The sequence below is a fragment of the Fundulus heteroclitus genome, chromosome 12, assembly GCF_011125445.2.
Source record: "Fundulus heteroclitus isolate FHET01 chromosome 12, MU-UCD_Fhet_4.1, whole genome shotgun sequence".
NCBI classification, from domain to species: domain Eukaryota; kingdom Metazoa; phylum Chordata; class Actinopteri; order Cyprinodontiformes; family Fundulidae; genus Fundulus; species Fundulus heteroclitus.
The window spans coordinates 24,171,763-24,185,076 of record NC_046372.1 but is presented as its reverse complement, the minus strand read 5'-3'; the positions used below and the strand labels follow the sequence as shown (position 1 = coordinate 24,185,076).

General features: G+C 40.4%; 1 protein-coding gene across 1 annotated transcript; it reads left to right on the top strand.

The window, feature by feature from the left end:
• Positions 1–3,744: 3,744 nt before the first annotated feature.
• slc25a25a (solute carrier family 25 member 25a) lies at positions 3,745–11,626 on the top strand. The gene is made up of 10 exons (XM_036144331.1): positions 3,745–3,906; positions 5,434–5,560; positions 5,645–5,732; positions 6,484–6,595; positions 8,457–8,615; positions 9,001–9,153; positions 9,247–9,354; positions 9,437–9,604; positions 9,690–9,840; positions 10,620–11,626. Exons 1-10 carry the CDS (start codon positions 3,745–3,747, stop codon positions 10,805–10,807), a joined length of 1,416 nt encoding a protein of 471 aa, XP_036000224.1. The 3' UTR covers positions 10,808–11,626.
• The last annotated feature ends 1,688 nt before the right edge of the window (positions 11,627–13,314 follow it).

Here is a 13,314-nt window from a genome sequence, read left to right as displayed (position 1 = left end):
AATTTTAATACATTTTTTTATGAAAAATCCGGACAAAACACTAATTTAGAGAGTAGTAGACCTTTATAAAGCTTGGAGATCTATTGAGGAAGACATTTTAAAGAAACAAGCAATAGTTTTTCATTAAATTGACATTAAATTAGATATTATTTGTAACATAGGAAGTTTTAGGTTGTCTGCCACTTCTCCTTATTTCTGCTGTGAATCCTTATTTAATCACAACAAAATCTACCCTCGAAAGAACTACATTCAAAGTCTGCATGCCTGATGACATCACATAAGGCATAAGGCAACTAATTGAGGTTGTTTTGAGCATATGTTGTTATTTTTTTCCTTTTGATTCATATGTTTTTGATCAAATCCGTCCTTCAGAAGGTGCAGCAAAAGGTTTCTGTTGCATGTGTGAGCACTGCATGCATCTCAGGGAAATTTGGTGAGGATAAAACCAGCTGGAAACAGGAAATGAAGAGAGACTGAAATGACGCTCTAATCATTAAGGACCCAAGTCAACATTTGTCAAATGTTGTCCACCACAGCATTTATCTGTGGTGGACGGCTCGATTTGTCTCTATGTCACTGACACAAATACAAACAAATTATAATTACCTACCTTTTTCTTAAGAGTGTTGTTAAAACTGTTTTATTTTATTAAATTCTGCAGTAGTAATCTATAACTTAATGGCCAGCTGTGTTTTTATCCTCAGAGTACATTTCTTAGTAAAGAAAATTGACATGAATGTGTAGTATCTTGGAAAGATTACGAGAAAGTCGGGCGGCTTTGGGGATAATATGAAGAAACGAGGGTGGAGCAGGACTTTTGTACTGTTTCAATAACAGTGATTAATCTGCAAGTTATTCCCAGAAATGAAGTGAGGCGCAACTTGATGGAAAGGTGTAAATACGAGGTAATAGTGGGTAGATGAAAGTTTTACTGAGAAACTCCCTGAAGGTAAACTAGTGAAGCAGAAAGTAAAGGAAGGCGGTCATCATGAGGCCTCACTGAAGCTGGAACCACATGCAGAGACTTGTTCAGATAACCTCCTGACACTTCTTCTGCACCTTTTCTTTTTTTCCCCCCCTTTGTTTTCAGACGGCCATTTTTCTCGTGACGCAGTTTACTTGCAACAACCTTCATCGGGCGAGCATGCTGGCATCAGGGCCAAACACAAACAGAACCGCAGCAACAAACACAACAACACCTCACAGAAAACAACCAAACCCACATTTCTGAGAGGTTCCAGAGTTCGCTGTAATGTCATTTATTTAGTGTTTGTTCCCTGGATGGAAGCACCCTGCTTGTATTACATACAGTAGATAAAGAGTCACTTGCTATAATTGTAGGAAACCTTAAAAAAACCCATCTGCATCAGCTTAACGAAGAGAAAAGAGATAAAAACAAACAGTAACGGGCCAGAAGGATGTTTTAAATAGAAATTTAACAGAGAGAGAGAGAAAACCAACTTAAAGACAATAAGCAGAAATACATCCCCTCTTTAGAGTGAAAATCACAGAGTAAGGAGAACAGTCCTCAAAGAAGCCCAAGCCAATCTAACTACAAGCTTTGTCAAAAAATCAAAGTTTAAAGCCTCGTCTTGGAGTCTTACTGAAAGATTAAAACTGGGAGTTGGTTCCATAGGAGAGGAGCCTGATAGCTAAAGGCCCCATTATACTTTTAGAGACCAGTAGTGTCATGATTTTTTTTTTTATTTTTCTTTTTTTTTGGACTTTTCCAGACTTTTCTTGAATCAGCCACTATCCAATCAGCTCAGTCTCCTCAGTCACCAGTCAATTAGCCCAGATCAGTTAAGCCTATAGCAGCATAGTTATAGAGGTAGATCAGGGTAACATGAGACACTCTAACTAGAAGTTTTGTCAAAAAGAAAAGTTTTAAGCCTAGTCTTAAAAGTAGACGGGGTGTCTGCCTCATGGACCAAAACTGGGAGTTGGTTCCACAGGAGAGGAGCCTGATAGCTAAAGGATCTGCCTCCCATTCTACTTTTAGAGACTCTAGGAACCACCAGCAGACCTGCAGTCTGAGAGCGAAGTGCTCTGTTAGGAACATACGGGGTAATCAGAGCTCTGGATAATCATCCAATAAGTATCAAATGTCAATTTTACTTATACAGCACATTTAACACAAAACAAAGTTGACCAAAGTGCTTCGCGTATGAATCACTACAGACTAGTGCAATGCAAACAAATGAAAATAAATGCTGTCAGATAATCAACACCAACACAAACAATTAAAATATAAATCCAATAAAAGAAAGCTACATGATATAACATCTCAACCTAATTGCTCCGATAGTCTCAAACTTAACTGAAATTAAAAGCCAAAGTGAAAAAGTGAGTTTTTAGGAGGGATTTAAAAGACTGTACAGACGGAATCTGGGTTTTCCTCCACGTAGAAGGGAAGAGAGTTGCAGCAGTGAGATAATCTAACTTTATTATTTATTTTAGAGTTTATTTCACTTTCACTTTTACTTTTTACCAGAAAATTTCAGGAGTCTCACCACAGCATAGAGTTCTGGTCAAACTGTTTAATACATAAACTTGTTTGTTGGTTTCACTTTATGTTCAGTTGGATTGATGTTTAACTCAGCAAGCTATTCTCTTGAATAATAATATTCAGATTAGTAAAAAAAAAAAAAACGGTTAAATTTCTTGTTTTAAACAGTCCTTGTTTACAAACATCTTTATCTATAGGCCATTTTTGTTGCTTATGGTTAATGCAGAGAAAAGTCAAAATTAAATCTCAATCACAATTATGTTTTTTTGGCAACATTGTACAGTCCTAGTTGTTTTTGTGTTGTAAAATATTGTTTTGGTAGATAAAGAATGATGGAACTTTTCACTTGGGTAACTATAATAATAAAAATTAAAAAGTACAAATAGAAAAGAATTCAAACTTTGGAGTTTTAATTTAACACTGGGGAGTTCAGTAAGTAATTAGCTCAGCAGTAATGTGGTTGTACTGTTTTGGGCTTCTTCTTAGATTTTGGATGTGTGTCATCTTTTAAGTGTTCTACTGTTAGTAAGAAACTGAAAAACAACTTCAAATACATAATTGTTCAAATGCATAAATAATTCAGATAAAGCCAACTTTATGTTATTAATTTGAATAGTAAAAATAACCTATTCATTGGTAGTTTGGATTTTTTAAAAGCTATTTAGAAAAGCATATTTAAATAACTAACATTTCATTTGTAATAATCTTATCTGTAGATCATATAGATATTTTTAGAATTGTCTTGATGCAAAAACAATAATTTCCCCCTTATTTAATTTTAGACTTACTATTAGGCCTAAATCTGTCTTATTTTTATCTCATTTCTTTTTTGACTTGTAGTGCAAAGCAGCTTCTTTAAATCACATTTTAAACCGGCATATAAAAATTATTGATTGGTCAATTTTTCACGTGACAGCCATAAGCTATGACAGGATTGGTCAACAGATTCCGCTGTTCTTACGCAAGATAGGGGTCCCCTTCCGCCGTCATCTGACTCAGCCCCCCTTCTATCAATGGAGGGCTTCAACGATTGGCTAGTAGTAACGTGACGTCTCCCAGGGGGTGGGGTTAGCCAATTACGTGCAGCTATTCCTGGAATGGGCGGAGCCTCGTGACATTCTTTAGAAGCCGGTGTAGCGTGTGACCGGCATTTGGTATCAGACCGCGCAGGAAGAAGCCGCGGATTGCTATTTATCTATTTATTATAGTTTATTTTAAATTAATCGAAGCAAAGCATGCTGGGCCTGTGCCTTTACGTCCCCGTGTCAAACTCGGACCCGGTGGAAGTGGAATACTTCGAATCTAACGGACTACCGTCGGAGCTCAAGTCGCTGTTCAACAAACTCAGCGTGTTCCTGCCCTCCGAGGAGTTGTCCACCTACCAAAAATGGAGAAAGGTACGACGCAGTTATACACTTGTTTCTCTGACTTTAACTAAAAAACACAAGAAACCCGCTTTAGAACTGAGTATACTTCATATATATTCTGATTTTAGATTTACATTCATTTTTCAAAGCCCTTATTTGGGCGGGCGGAAGTGCAGGCCGCAAAGCGGAAAAGACCCGGTTTCTAGAAAATTCACAGCGTCAAAGCTCATACAAAACTATTCCAATACAAGTAATGAAACGGTCTGAATCGGGGTTTTTAAGTAAAATTGTGACTACTTTTCGCTACTTTTCAACTAAATGTGGTTTCCTTTTGATAACGACCCATTAAAAACGTCACATTTGTTCGTTTAACCGGGAAATTCCTCGCGGAAAAGAGGATTTTCTGCAGCGGGTTATCGGGGTCAGGCCAGTTCCTCCCTCTCAGGCTAAAATGCCCCCAAAAGTCACTGGAATTTTTTATTATTATTATTATTATTATTATTATTATTATTATTATTATTATTATTATTATTATTATTATTATTATTACAGCTATTGTTGTACAAATGTTTCTCATACTTAAAATTTTTCACGCAGCTTCTGGCCGTATTACTCACCTATCTGCTATTTTCTACACACACCTACTCTGATAATATCTAGAAAATGACTTATCATTGTCTTTTGTTTATAATAATGACGAGGTAAAGAAATCATAAACTACTTGATTAACTGGACTATTTCACAAAGCTTTTAATATTAAAATCTGACCTTTTTTTGGTGCATCTACACTTAAAATTAAGGCGTTTCGTTTGCTTGGATAGTCGAAAAACAAACTTTATTGCTTTGCTACAAATGCTTTACTGTCCCACACATGCATTTGTACAGTTAAATTAAATCTTTTTGGCGAAGGTATAAAGTGAAACAATACTTTCTACAGATGGGGTTGAAGATGATTAATTTGAAATGCTCCTTTTTTTTTATGGTCCTGACTCACATTATTGAGTTTCTATCTGAAGATAACGAGATTAATGGCCTGCAGAACATAAGCGATATTGTATAAAGTCCTGAAATCAATGCCGCGGCGTGTCCTGATTCAGATTTATGCCTCTCGTGCTTTTTTGCAGGAGCTGCAGGGCCCGGTCGAAATGTCCCTGCAGGGTATGGTTACAGTCATATGCCTGCGCTCTTTGGTCTGCGGGTCACATATCTGCCCCATCCAGCAGCCTGGAGTACAGCCAGCTTAGCCGTCCCCGTTATAGCTCAGCAGGCCCAAGGCCAGACGCGATTAAAACAGGTTGGCAGGTCGATCCAGACCCGTTAAAGATAGATGGCGGCGAAGGAGAGCTGCATGTCGACGCAGGGACTCCCTGAAATCTCCAGTTTCACGACTTATTAGCGGTCCGACATGCTGTACATTTCGATCCGCCGGTTCTAGTTTCACCGAACGGTTCGGCTCTGGATGTTCCTGCAAGATGGCGCGTTGCCTCTGTTTTGTGAAGTTAAAGTTGGATTTTTAAAAGATGTTTCCTAACCTGACCTCCTAACCTGTGGTTGCAGAAAAGTCTACAGAGGGAAGAGAAGGAGGCGGGCGGGCAGCTGGACTTTGAGGAGTTCGTCCACTACCTGCAGGACCACGAGAAAGACATGAAGCTGGTGGTGAAGAGTCTGGACAGGAGGAATGCAGGTGTGCAGCCGCTCTTCCACATGCTTTGGCCTTTTTGTTTCGCTCTGACTGAGCAACTTCTTATCGCCTCCTTTCTGTTTTTAGGCCGCATCGACCCCAAAGAGCTGATGCAGTCTCTCCGTGACCTGGGCGTCCATATTTCCCTGCAGCATGCAGAGACCGTCCTTAAGAGGTAATAATAAAAAAACAACTTTTCCTCCCTCTAGATCAGGGGTGTCAAACTCATTTTGGTTTAGGAGCCGCATTCAGCTTAATCTGATCTCAAGAGGGCCACACGAGTAAACTCATTGCAAGATTAAATAGAACTAATAAATGTGGACTTGTTGTTGATTTTTATATTAAGTTAATTTCACTTTTACACAATATATTATGAATAACCTCAGCGTTTTTAAGCAAAGTATGTGCAATTTCAACAATACTTTTACTCAGTTAAACATTTACTTGTGCATTATGCATAAGAACTGATCACAGTGATTATACAATGTTGAAAAACATTTATTCACATTTTTTGGAACTTAAAAACACTGTCCTGCATGACAAAATACATCAGACAGATAAAAATTAAGAAATGATTTGAATTTTTCCACACCTGAAGCTTAATCTGCTAATTAAAACACAGCGCCCCTCGTGGACAATATAGGACCGCATATTTTCAATGTTTTTTTCAATAATTGTTTTATCATTCTCTTCCTTTTATCTTGTCCACTTGTGAAAGTCAAATCTGATGAGCTCTTTGTGGCATCTTATTGCCAGACAGGACACTGGAAGAATTTTTTTATTTTTTTTATATTGTTAATGCATTTAGCCACAGGGCCGGACTAAATTGGCCGGATCCGCCCCGCGGGCCGTATGTTTGACACCCCTGCTCTAGATGCTCTTTTTCCTCGTCTATAGACTCTAATATTTGTCTCTTTTTTTTAAAGTATGGATAAGAACGGCATGATAACGATCGGCAGTAAAGACTGGAGTAAACACGCCACGGTGGAGAAGACCGAGAACATTCCTGAGATCATCCTCTACTGGAAACACTCCACGGTTAGTTCATCATTCTGCCTGTAACTTTTAACAACGCAAAGCAGTTCAAGTGTTAATTTAACTAATTAATTCCTAAAAAGAGCTGCTTCTTCCCATGTTGGATAAGTTTTCAGGTGACTCGTTTTTAGCCACATTACGTTCGTACATTATCGTTCAGGCTAAGCTAATCAATCAGGGTGATTTCTGCGACATGCAGGGCGCTGATGAGCAAAAAGATCATAGTCTGCACAGGTAATGCGTCACCATTAAGCCCCGTTAGGCCCATGGGAAGAAACGTGGGGATTATGTTGGGAAGATCTTCCAACCTGCTGAGCTGTTATGTAAATGAGGGCAGCAGTCAGAACCGGCGCAGACCTGCTGCTCTGCTCCTGCTGGGGGTTATTTTAGGCGTGTGAAGACGCGCCGGAGCCGAGAATAGAGCCAGGCGACCCTTAACAGGAGGGCCAAGAACATTGTGAGTTACTGGCGAGCCCTCTGTGAAGTATGTGGACAGTAAATCCTGACAGCGGTCACGGGTTCATAGGCAACAGAGTAAAATTCTCGCCTCATTATTGCCTTTTTTCCTCCCTTCCTCCTGTGATTACTGTCCACAGAACGCTCTGCTTACAGTTCAGGTTCCGGCTAAAAGGATCAGAGTCGATTTTAAGAACCGGAAGCAGACGGTTCCTGACCTTGATCGTCTTAAAGAAAGCCGTCCTGCACATCTAAGCGCTCCCGTTCGAGGAACCTGAATTAAAAATCTGCGTCAAAGCCCTCGTAATAATCCCGTCAATCATTTTAAATCCTGATCTGTGTCGTGGCCTCTTGGCTCGACTCGTCTGCCTGGATGCTGACTCAGGTTTTCCCCGCTCACCGGATCCCGTGTCTCCAAGGAGCCTCGGAGGTCACGGCAGCAAAGATGGCCGCCCTTAGCTACCCGAAACAAAAATATTCTGAAAAAGCTCCAATTTTACCACATCGCTAAGATTTAAGCCTCTTAAAGTCAGGTTGGTCGACATTTGCTAACAAATGTCATTAGGGCTGAACGATTTTGGAAAATAATCTAATTGCGATTTCTTTTTCTTAATATTGCGATTTAATGCAATTTTTTCCCAGTTTAATTTATCATGTCTTTTTAAACATATACAAACAATAAATCAATTTGTTTCCTCGCTGTGCAGATTAGTTGCTAAAAGACCCACAGCATCTAAACTCAGAGCAGAAATTATTGCGTTCTGCCTACGATATATTTCAACCAAAATTGCAATTTTGACTTTTCTCTGCATTAACCACAAGCAACAAAAATGGCCTCTAAATAAAGATGTTTGTAAACAAGGACTATTCAAAACAAGAACTTTTAATATTTCTATTACCGGTAATCAGAATATTATTTAAGAGAACAGCTTTTAATTGATTTGGACATCAATCCTTGTTGAACATAAAGTGCAACCAACAAGCAAGTCTATGTATTAAACTGATTGACCAGTATTTAATGCTATATATGATTACATAAACTCTAAAACAAGTAATAAAATTAGATTATCTCACTGTTGCAACTGTCTTCCCTTCCATGTGGAGGCAAACCCACTTTAAACATTTTACCAACACCTAATGGACGCGTCTAATTCCCTGATTGTTACATAGCCAAAAATTGCAGACTCTGCGATTTGGAAATTGGGTTTTTTTTAAAATCGCGATTATATTGAAAATGTGATTAATTGTTCAGCCCTAGATGTCATGATTTATAGCGGGAGATGTGATTCACCCCTGATTTGAGTCATTCAGTGAATCTTCAGTGAGTCTTTTTTTTTTATTATTTTGGCTGATTTTTTTGATGTTTCTCTAAAATTAATTTGAATGAATCTTGTTTTTCTCTTGGCAGATATTTGACGTGGGGGAGAACCTGATGGTACCAGACGAGTTCACCACGGAGGAGAAGCAGACGGGGATGTGGTGGAGGCATCTGGTCGCAGGCGGAGGAGCCGGCGCCGTCTCCAGAACCTGCACCGCCCCGCTGGACCGCCTCAAAGTCATGATGCAGGTGAGAGGAACCGACCCAGAGAGCCGTTGCTCAACCGTTGGTTATCTGGAAACCGTAAAGGAGTTAAAGTTTAACCGTCGGTGTGTAAGAGCTGGATGAGCAGAGTCCACGCTCTGATTCTCTGTCCGCCGTCAGCCAATCAGGGCTCAGCAGCGGGCGGCGCGCCCTTGGCTCCAAAGTTTTCCTGCCATGGGGCAGATTAGGGACGGCCTGTGCCCAGCGTGACGCGTCAGCAGCTCCGCTTACGTCAGAGAAAGCTGACTTTGACCTTTTCATTGATTAGAAACCAGTTCCCCACCGTGTTTTACGGCCTGTTGATATGTTCTCGGTTTAAATTAAAGTTATTTACCTGCTGGATGTTTCTCTCCTCCCCACCTCCTCTCAGGTTTATGGGTCCCGAACCAACAACATGTGCCTCATGACGGGACTCACGCAGATGATCAAGGAGGGCGGCACGCGGTCGCTGTGGCGAGGCAACGGAGTCAACGTCATCAAGATCGCCCCCGAGTCGGCCCTGAAGTTCATGGCCTATGAGCAGGTACCGGCAGCGGCTCCGTCCGTGGCGTCTGAACCGGCATCTCCGGTTTGTTCCTCGTTCACTGACGTGTTTTTTTTTTCTCTCTCTCTGCAGATCAAGCGTCTGATCGGCAGCGATAAGGAGACGCTGAGCATCGTGGAGAGATTCGTGGCCGGCTCTCTGGCCGGCGTGATCGCCCAGAGCACCATCTACCCCATGGAGGTGAGCATCGATTTATTTATTTAACGCTGCTGCACGCCGCAGCTTTGGAGCGCCGCCTTTAATGACCCGTCTCTGTTCTCAGGTTCTGAAGACCCGTCTCGCCCTGAGGAGAACGGGTCAGTACGCCGGGATCTCGGACTGCGCCAAGCAGATCTTCAGGCGGGAAGGCCTGGGCGCGTTTTATAAGGGCTACGTCCCCAACATGCTGGGCATCATCCCCTACGCCGGCATCGACCTGGCCGTGTACGAGGTGAGTCCGTCCGTCCGTCTGGTTCTGGTTCCGGTGGGTTTTATGTGTTAATCCGGGTGTTAATCCTCCCGCCTCTGGGTTGCAGACGCTGAAGAACAGCTACCTGCAGCAGTACGGCGCCAACGCCACGGACCCCGGCGTGGTCGTCCTGCTGGCCTGCGGCACCGTGTCCAGCACCTGCGGTCAGCTCGCCAGCTACCCTCTGGCTCTGGTCCGGACCCGCATGCAGGCTCAAGGTAGGGCTGGACAATTAATCGCTTTTTCAATATAATCATGATTTTAAAAAAAAAAACGCAATTTCCAAATCAGAGTCTACAATTTTTGGCTATGTAACAATTAGGGAATTAGACACGTCCATTAGGTGTTGGTAAAATGTTTAAAGTGGGTTTGCCTCCACATGGAAGGGAAGACAGTTGCAGCAGTGAGATAATCTAATTTTATTACTTATTTTAGAGTTTATATAATCATACATAGCATTAAGTACAGGTCAATCAGTTTAATACATAGACTTGCTTGTTGGTTGCACTTTATGTTCAACAAGGATTGACGTCCAAATCAACTAAAAGCTGTTCTCTTGAATAATATTCTGATTAATAGAAACATTAAAAGTTCTTGTTTTAAATAGTCTTGTTTACAAACATCTTTATTTAGAGGCCATTTTTGTTGCTTGTGGTTAATGCAGAGAAAAGTCACAATTGCAATTTTGGTTGAAATATATCGTAGGCAGAACGCAATCATTTCTGCTCTGAGTTTAGATGCTGTGGGTCTTTTAGCAACTAATCTGCACAGCGAGGAACAGAAACAAATTGATTTGTTGTTTGTATATGTTTAAAAAGACATGATAAATTAAACTGGGGAAAAAATCACAATATTAAGAAAAAAAATCGCAATTAGATTATTTTCCAAAATCGTCCCGCCTCCTGGGAGCTGTTATTGTTCTGCCGGGTCCATTTTTATCCTTTTTGAGCGACGTTTAGCAGCTTGAGGCTAATTGTTCTTGGTTTTTTTTTGGCAGCTGTGACGGAGGGGAACCAGCACCAGACGTCTATGAGCGGCGTCTTCAGGCAGATCCTGCAGAACGAGGGCCCCGCGGGGCTCTACAGGGGCCTGGCCCCCAACTTCCTGAAGGTCATCCCGGCCGTCAGCATCAGCTACGTGGTGTACGAGCACCTGAAGTCCCAGCTGGGGGTTACATCGCGCTAAAACGCCCCGATAACAACCCCACCACCCCACCGCCTCGTACTTCTGCTTGTTCCAAACTCTAGGGCCCGCGTTAGGAATCCTCGGGTGGTTCGTGCGGCCGTCTCATTCTGTGAATGTCAGCTGGCGTACGGCTGAGCAGGAAGTTATGGACTCTGTGAGCTCAGGGCGGCGAGACGACGACGATCGCTGCTATTTATACGAAGAGACTGAGAGGAGAAAGGCGACTGAATGCTGAAAAGGACCAAATGTTTGTGTTTTCTGTGAAACGTGAAGCTGTTGTAGGTGTAGCATTAACGCGCTCCGTAGTTCTGCCTCTGGAGAGAAACGAGAAGATTTTTTTTTTGCACAAACTGTCTTAACTTCTCCACCCCGTCCTGAATGAATGAATGTGACTATTTATTTTCACCGCTACTGTATTTATTGTTCTCTTTAAGTAGGAAAAAAAAAAAAAGAGAACGAACCGATAGTGCTTTTTCTACTTGGCGGTGCGGACGATCGCCTTTAACGTCCGTCAGACACTAACTAGCGGCGCGGTGGAGCTTTTATTTTCAGAGCGGAGACGTTTGTTGGCACGTGTGTGTGTGCCTTTCAGAGGAATGTTGTCTACGGTGTTCACCTCAGGTTCAAGGGAAATGTATCATGGATTCACTGACATGTTTGTTTGGGAATAGATGAGCAGCATTTTGCACTTTAATTACCGTTAGAAGGGCCGAAAAAATGACTTATCAATGCAAGATGAGAACCTTTTGTGTGTAGAAGGAAGCCCAAGTATTGTTTTAATGGACCATTTTGATGCAAATAAATACCTAATTGTATAAAGTCTGTGTTTGTCTTTTTTTTTTTTTTTTTTCTGTGGGTTTGTACATAAATTCCATGTTTGTAGTTTTCATATGTAGTGACAACGGAAGCTGGAGAAATACTAGAATAAATCTCAGGTACCTAATGGGGATGGAAAACCTAACAATATATGTAAAAACTTGCAGTTTTGGTAAAAAGTAGGTTTAAATAAGGGTCGAGTTTGAATTAATTGTGTTCTGGAGCTAAAAAAAACGCATAAAATGGCCCAGGCTGCACTTAAATTATGTTTTGAATTGGTTGATGATTATCTATTAATCAATATTTCTGTTTTATTGGTATCCTTTCTATTTTATTTTCCTACCATGTTTGTAGTGGAAACAGAAACTGGAGAAATACTAGAATAAATCTCAGGTACTTTAACAGGGATGGAAAAGCAGCAATATAATGTATTTAAAAACTTGCAGTTTTGGTAAAAAGTTGGTTAAATAAAAGGGTTGAGTTTGAATTCAGTGTTTGTCTGGATCTAAAAACAGTATAAAGTGGCCCAAGCTGCACTTAAATTATGTTTTGAATTGCTTGTTTCTATATTTTTTTAACCTTGAAAACTACAAACATGTTTATGTTTATCTGTTGTGGAAAAAGAAGCTGACAGCTGGAGAAATACTAGAATAAATCTCAGGTATCCAACAGGAATGGAAAACTAAAAACAGGAGCTGCTCTAGGAGGAAAACTGGTTCTTGTCCTCCAGGTTACGCAACTTGTTTCTGTTCAACATTCTTAAATGAAGTAGTGGAAAAAAACTTTGTTCTTGGGTTTTAAATGAAATCATTTGCAATGAAAGCAAATTTACAATAAATCTAATTTCAAACATTCATTCAGGGTTCATAATTAAAATATTAAAGAAGCTTAAACTATCTAAAGTCCTCCCATAATCTGTCTTTAAGTGAATTAAAAGTATAAAAATAGCTGTAAAACAAATATTCACAACACTGGAAGGCTCTCATGACGACTTTCTGTTCCACGTTTGGATTTCTGGATTATTTTAGTCCACTGACGGGTTAAAGATAATCTGACTGTAAAGGTGCGGAAAACCTGAGTTCCTTTAAATCAATATTAAAAACACATTTGTTTAGGATTGCCTTCAACTGTTCTAGTTAACTGAAACACCACTAGTGTTTTTTTTATTGTTCTATTTTCTATCTACATTTTATTCCTACTTGCTTTTATTCTGTTCTATTTTGCTATATTTTAATCATGTAAAGCACTTTGCATTGTCTTTGTACTGAATTATGCTATATAAATAAATTTGCCTTGCCTTGACAACTGCTGGAGCCGTCTCTAAACTAGCCTGGTTTCCTCGTTTTTCAGCCACCGTTTGCTCTGAGTTCATAAATATCAAAGCTGGTGTAATAAACACGTTATGTTTAAGAAACTGATCTAATATATTTCATCCTCTGTACCGTAGCTTTTTTAGTTTTGCTGTTTTCTGATCATTCCTAAAAGAAAAATCTAGTCATTCTCATGGATGTTAAAACCAGAAATTCAACCTAGAAATGCAGATTTTTTTTTTTTTTATCTCTAAACACAAACTCTCCTTTTAAGCTGTAAAGCTGTAGGATTATCTGTCCTGACTTTAACAGGCTCCCTTTGGTTCATGGTGGACTCCTTCAGGACCGTCTGCTGTTTAAGGTCCAATCGGACCCCAAACT

Coding starts and splice junctions, on each gene's coding strand:
- slc25a25a (XM_036144331.1), top strand. CDS start 3,745: ATGCTGGGCCTGTGCCTTTACGTCCCCGTGTCAAACTCGGACCCGGTG. Junction 8,616..9,000: donor GCCTCAAAGTCATGATGCAG/GTGAGAGGAACC, acceptor ACCTCCTCTCAG/GTTTATGGGTCCCGAACCAA. Junction 9,841..10,619: donor GACCCGCATGCAGGCTCAAG/GTAGGGCTGGAC, acceptor TTTTTTTGGCAG/CTGTGACGGAGGGGAACCAG.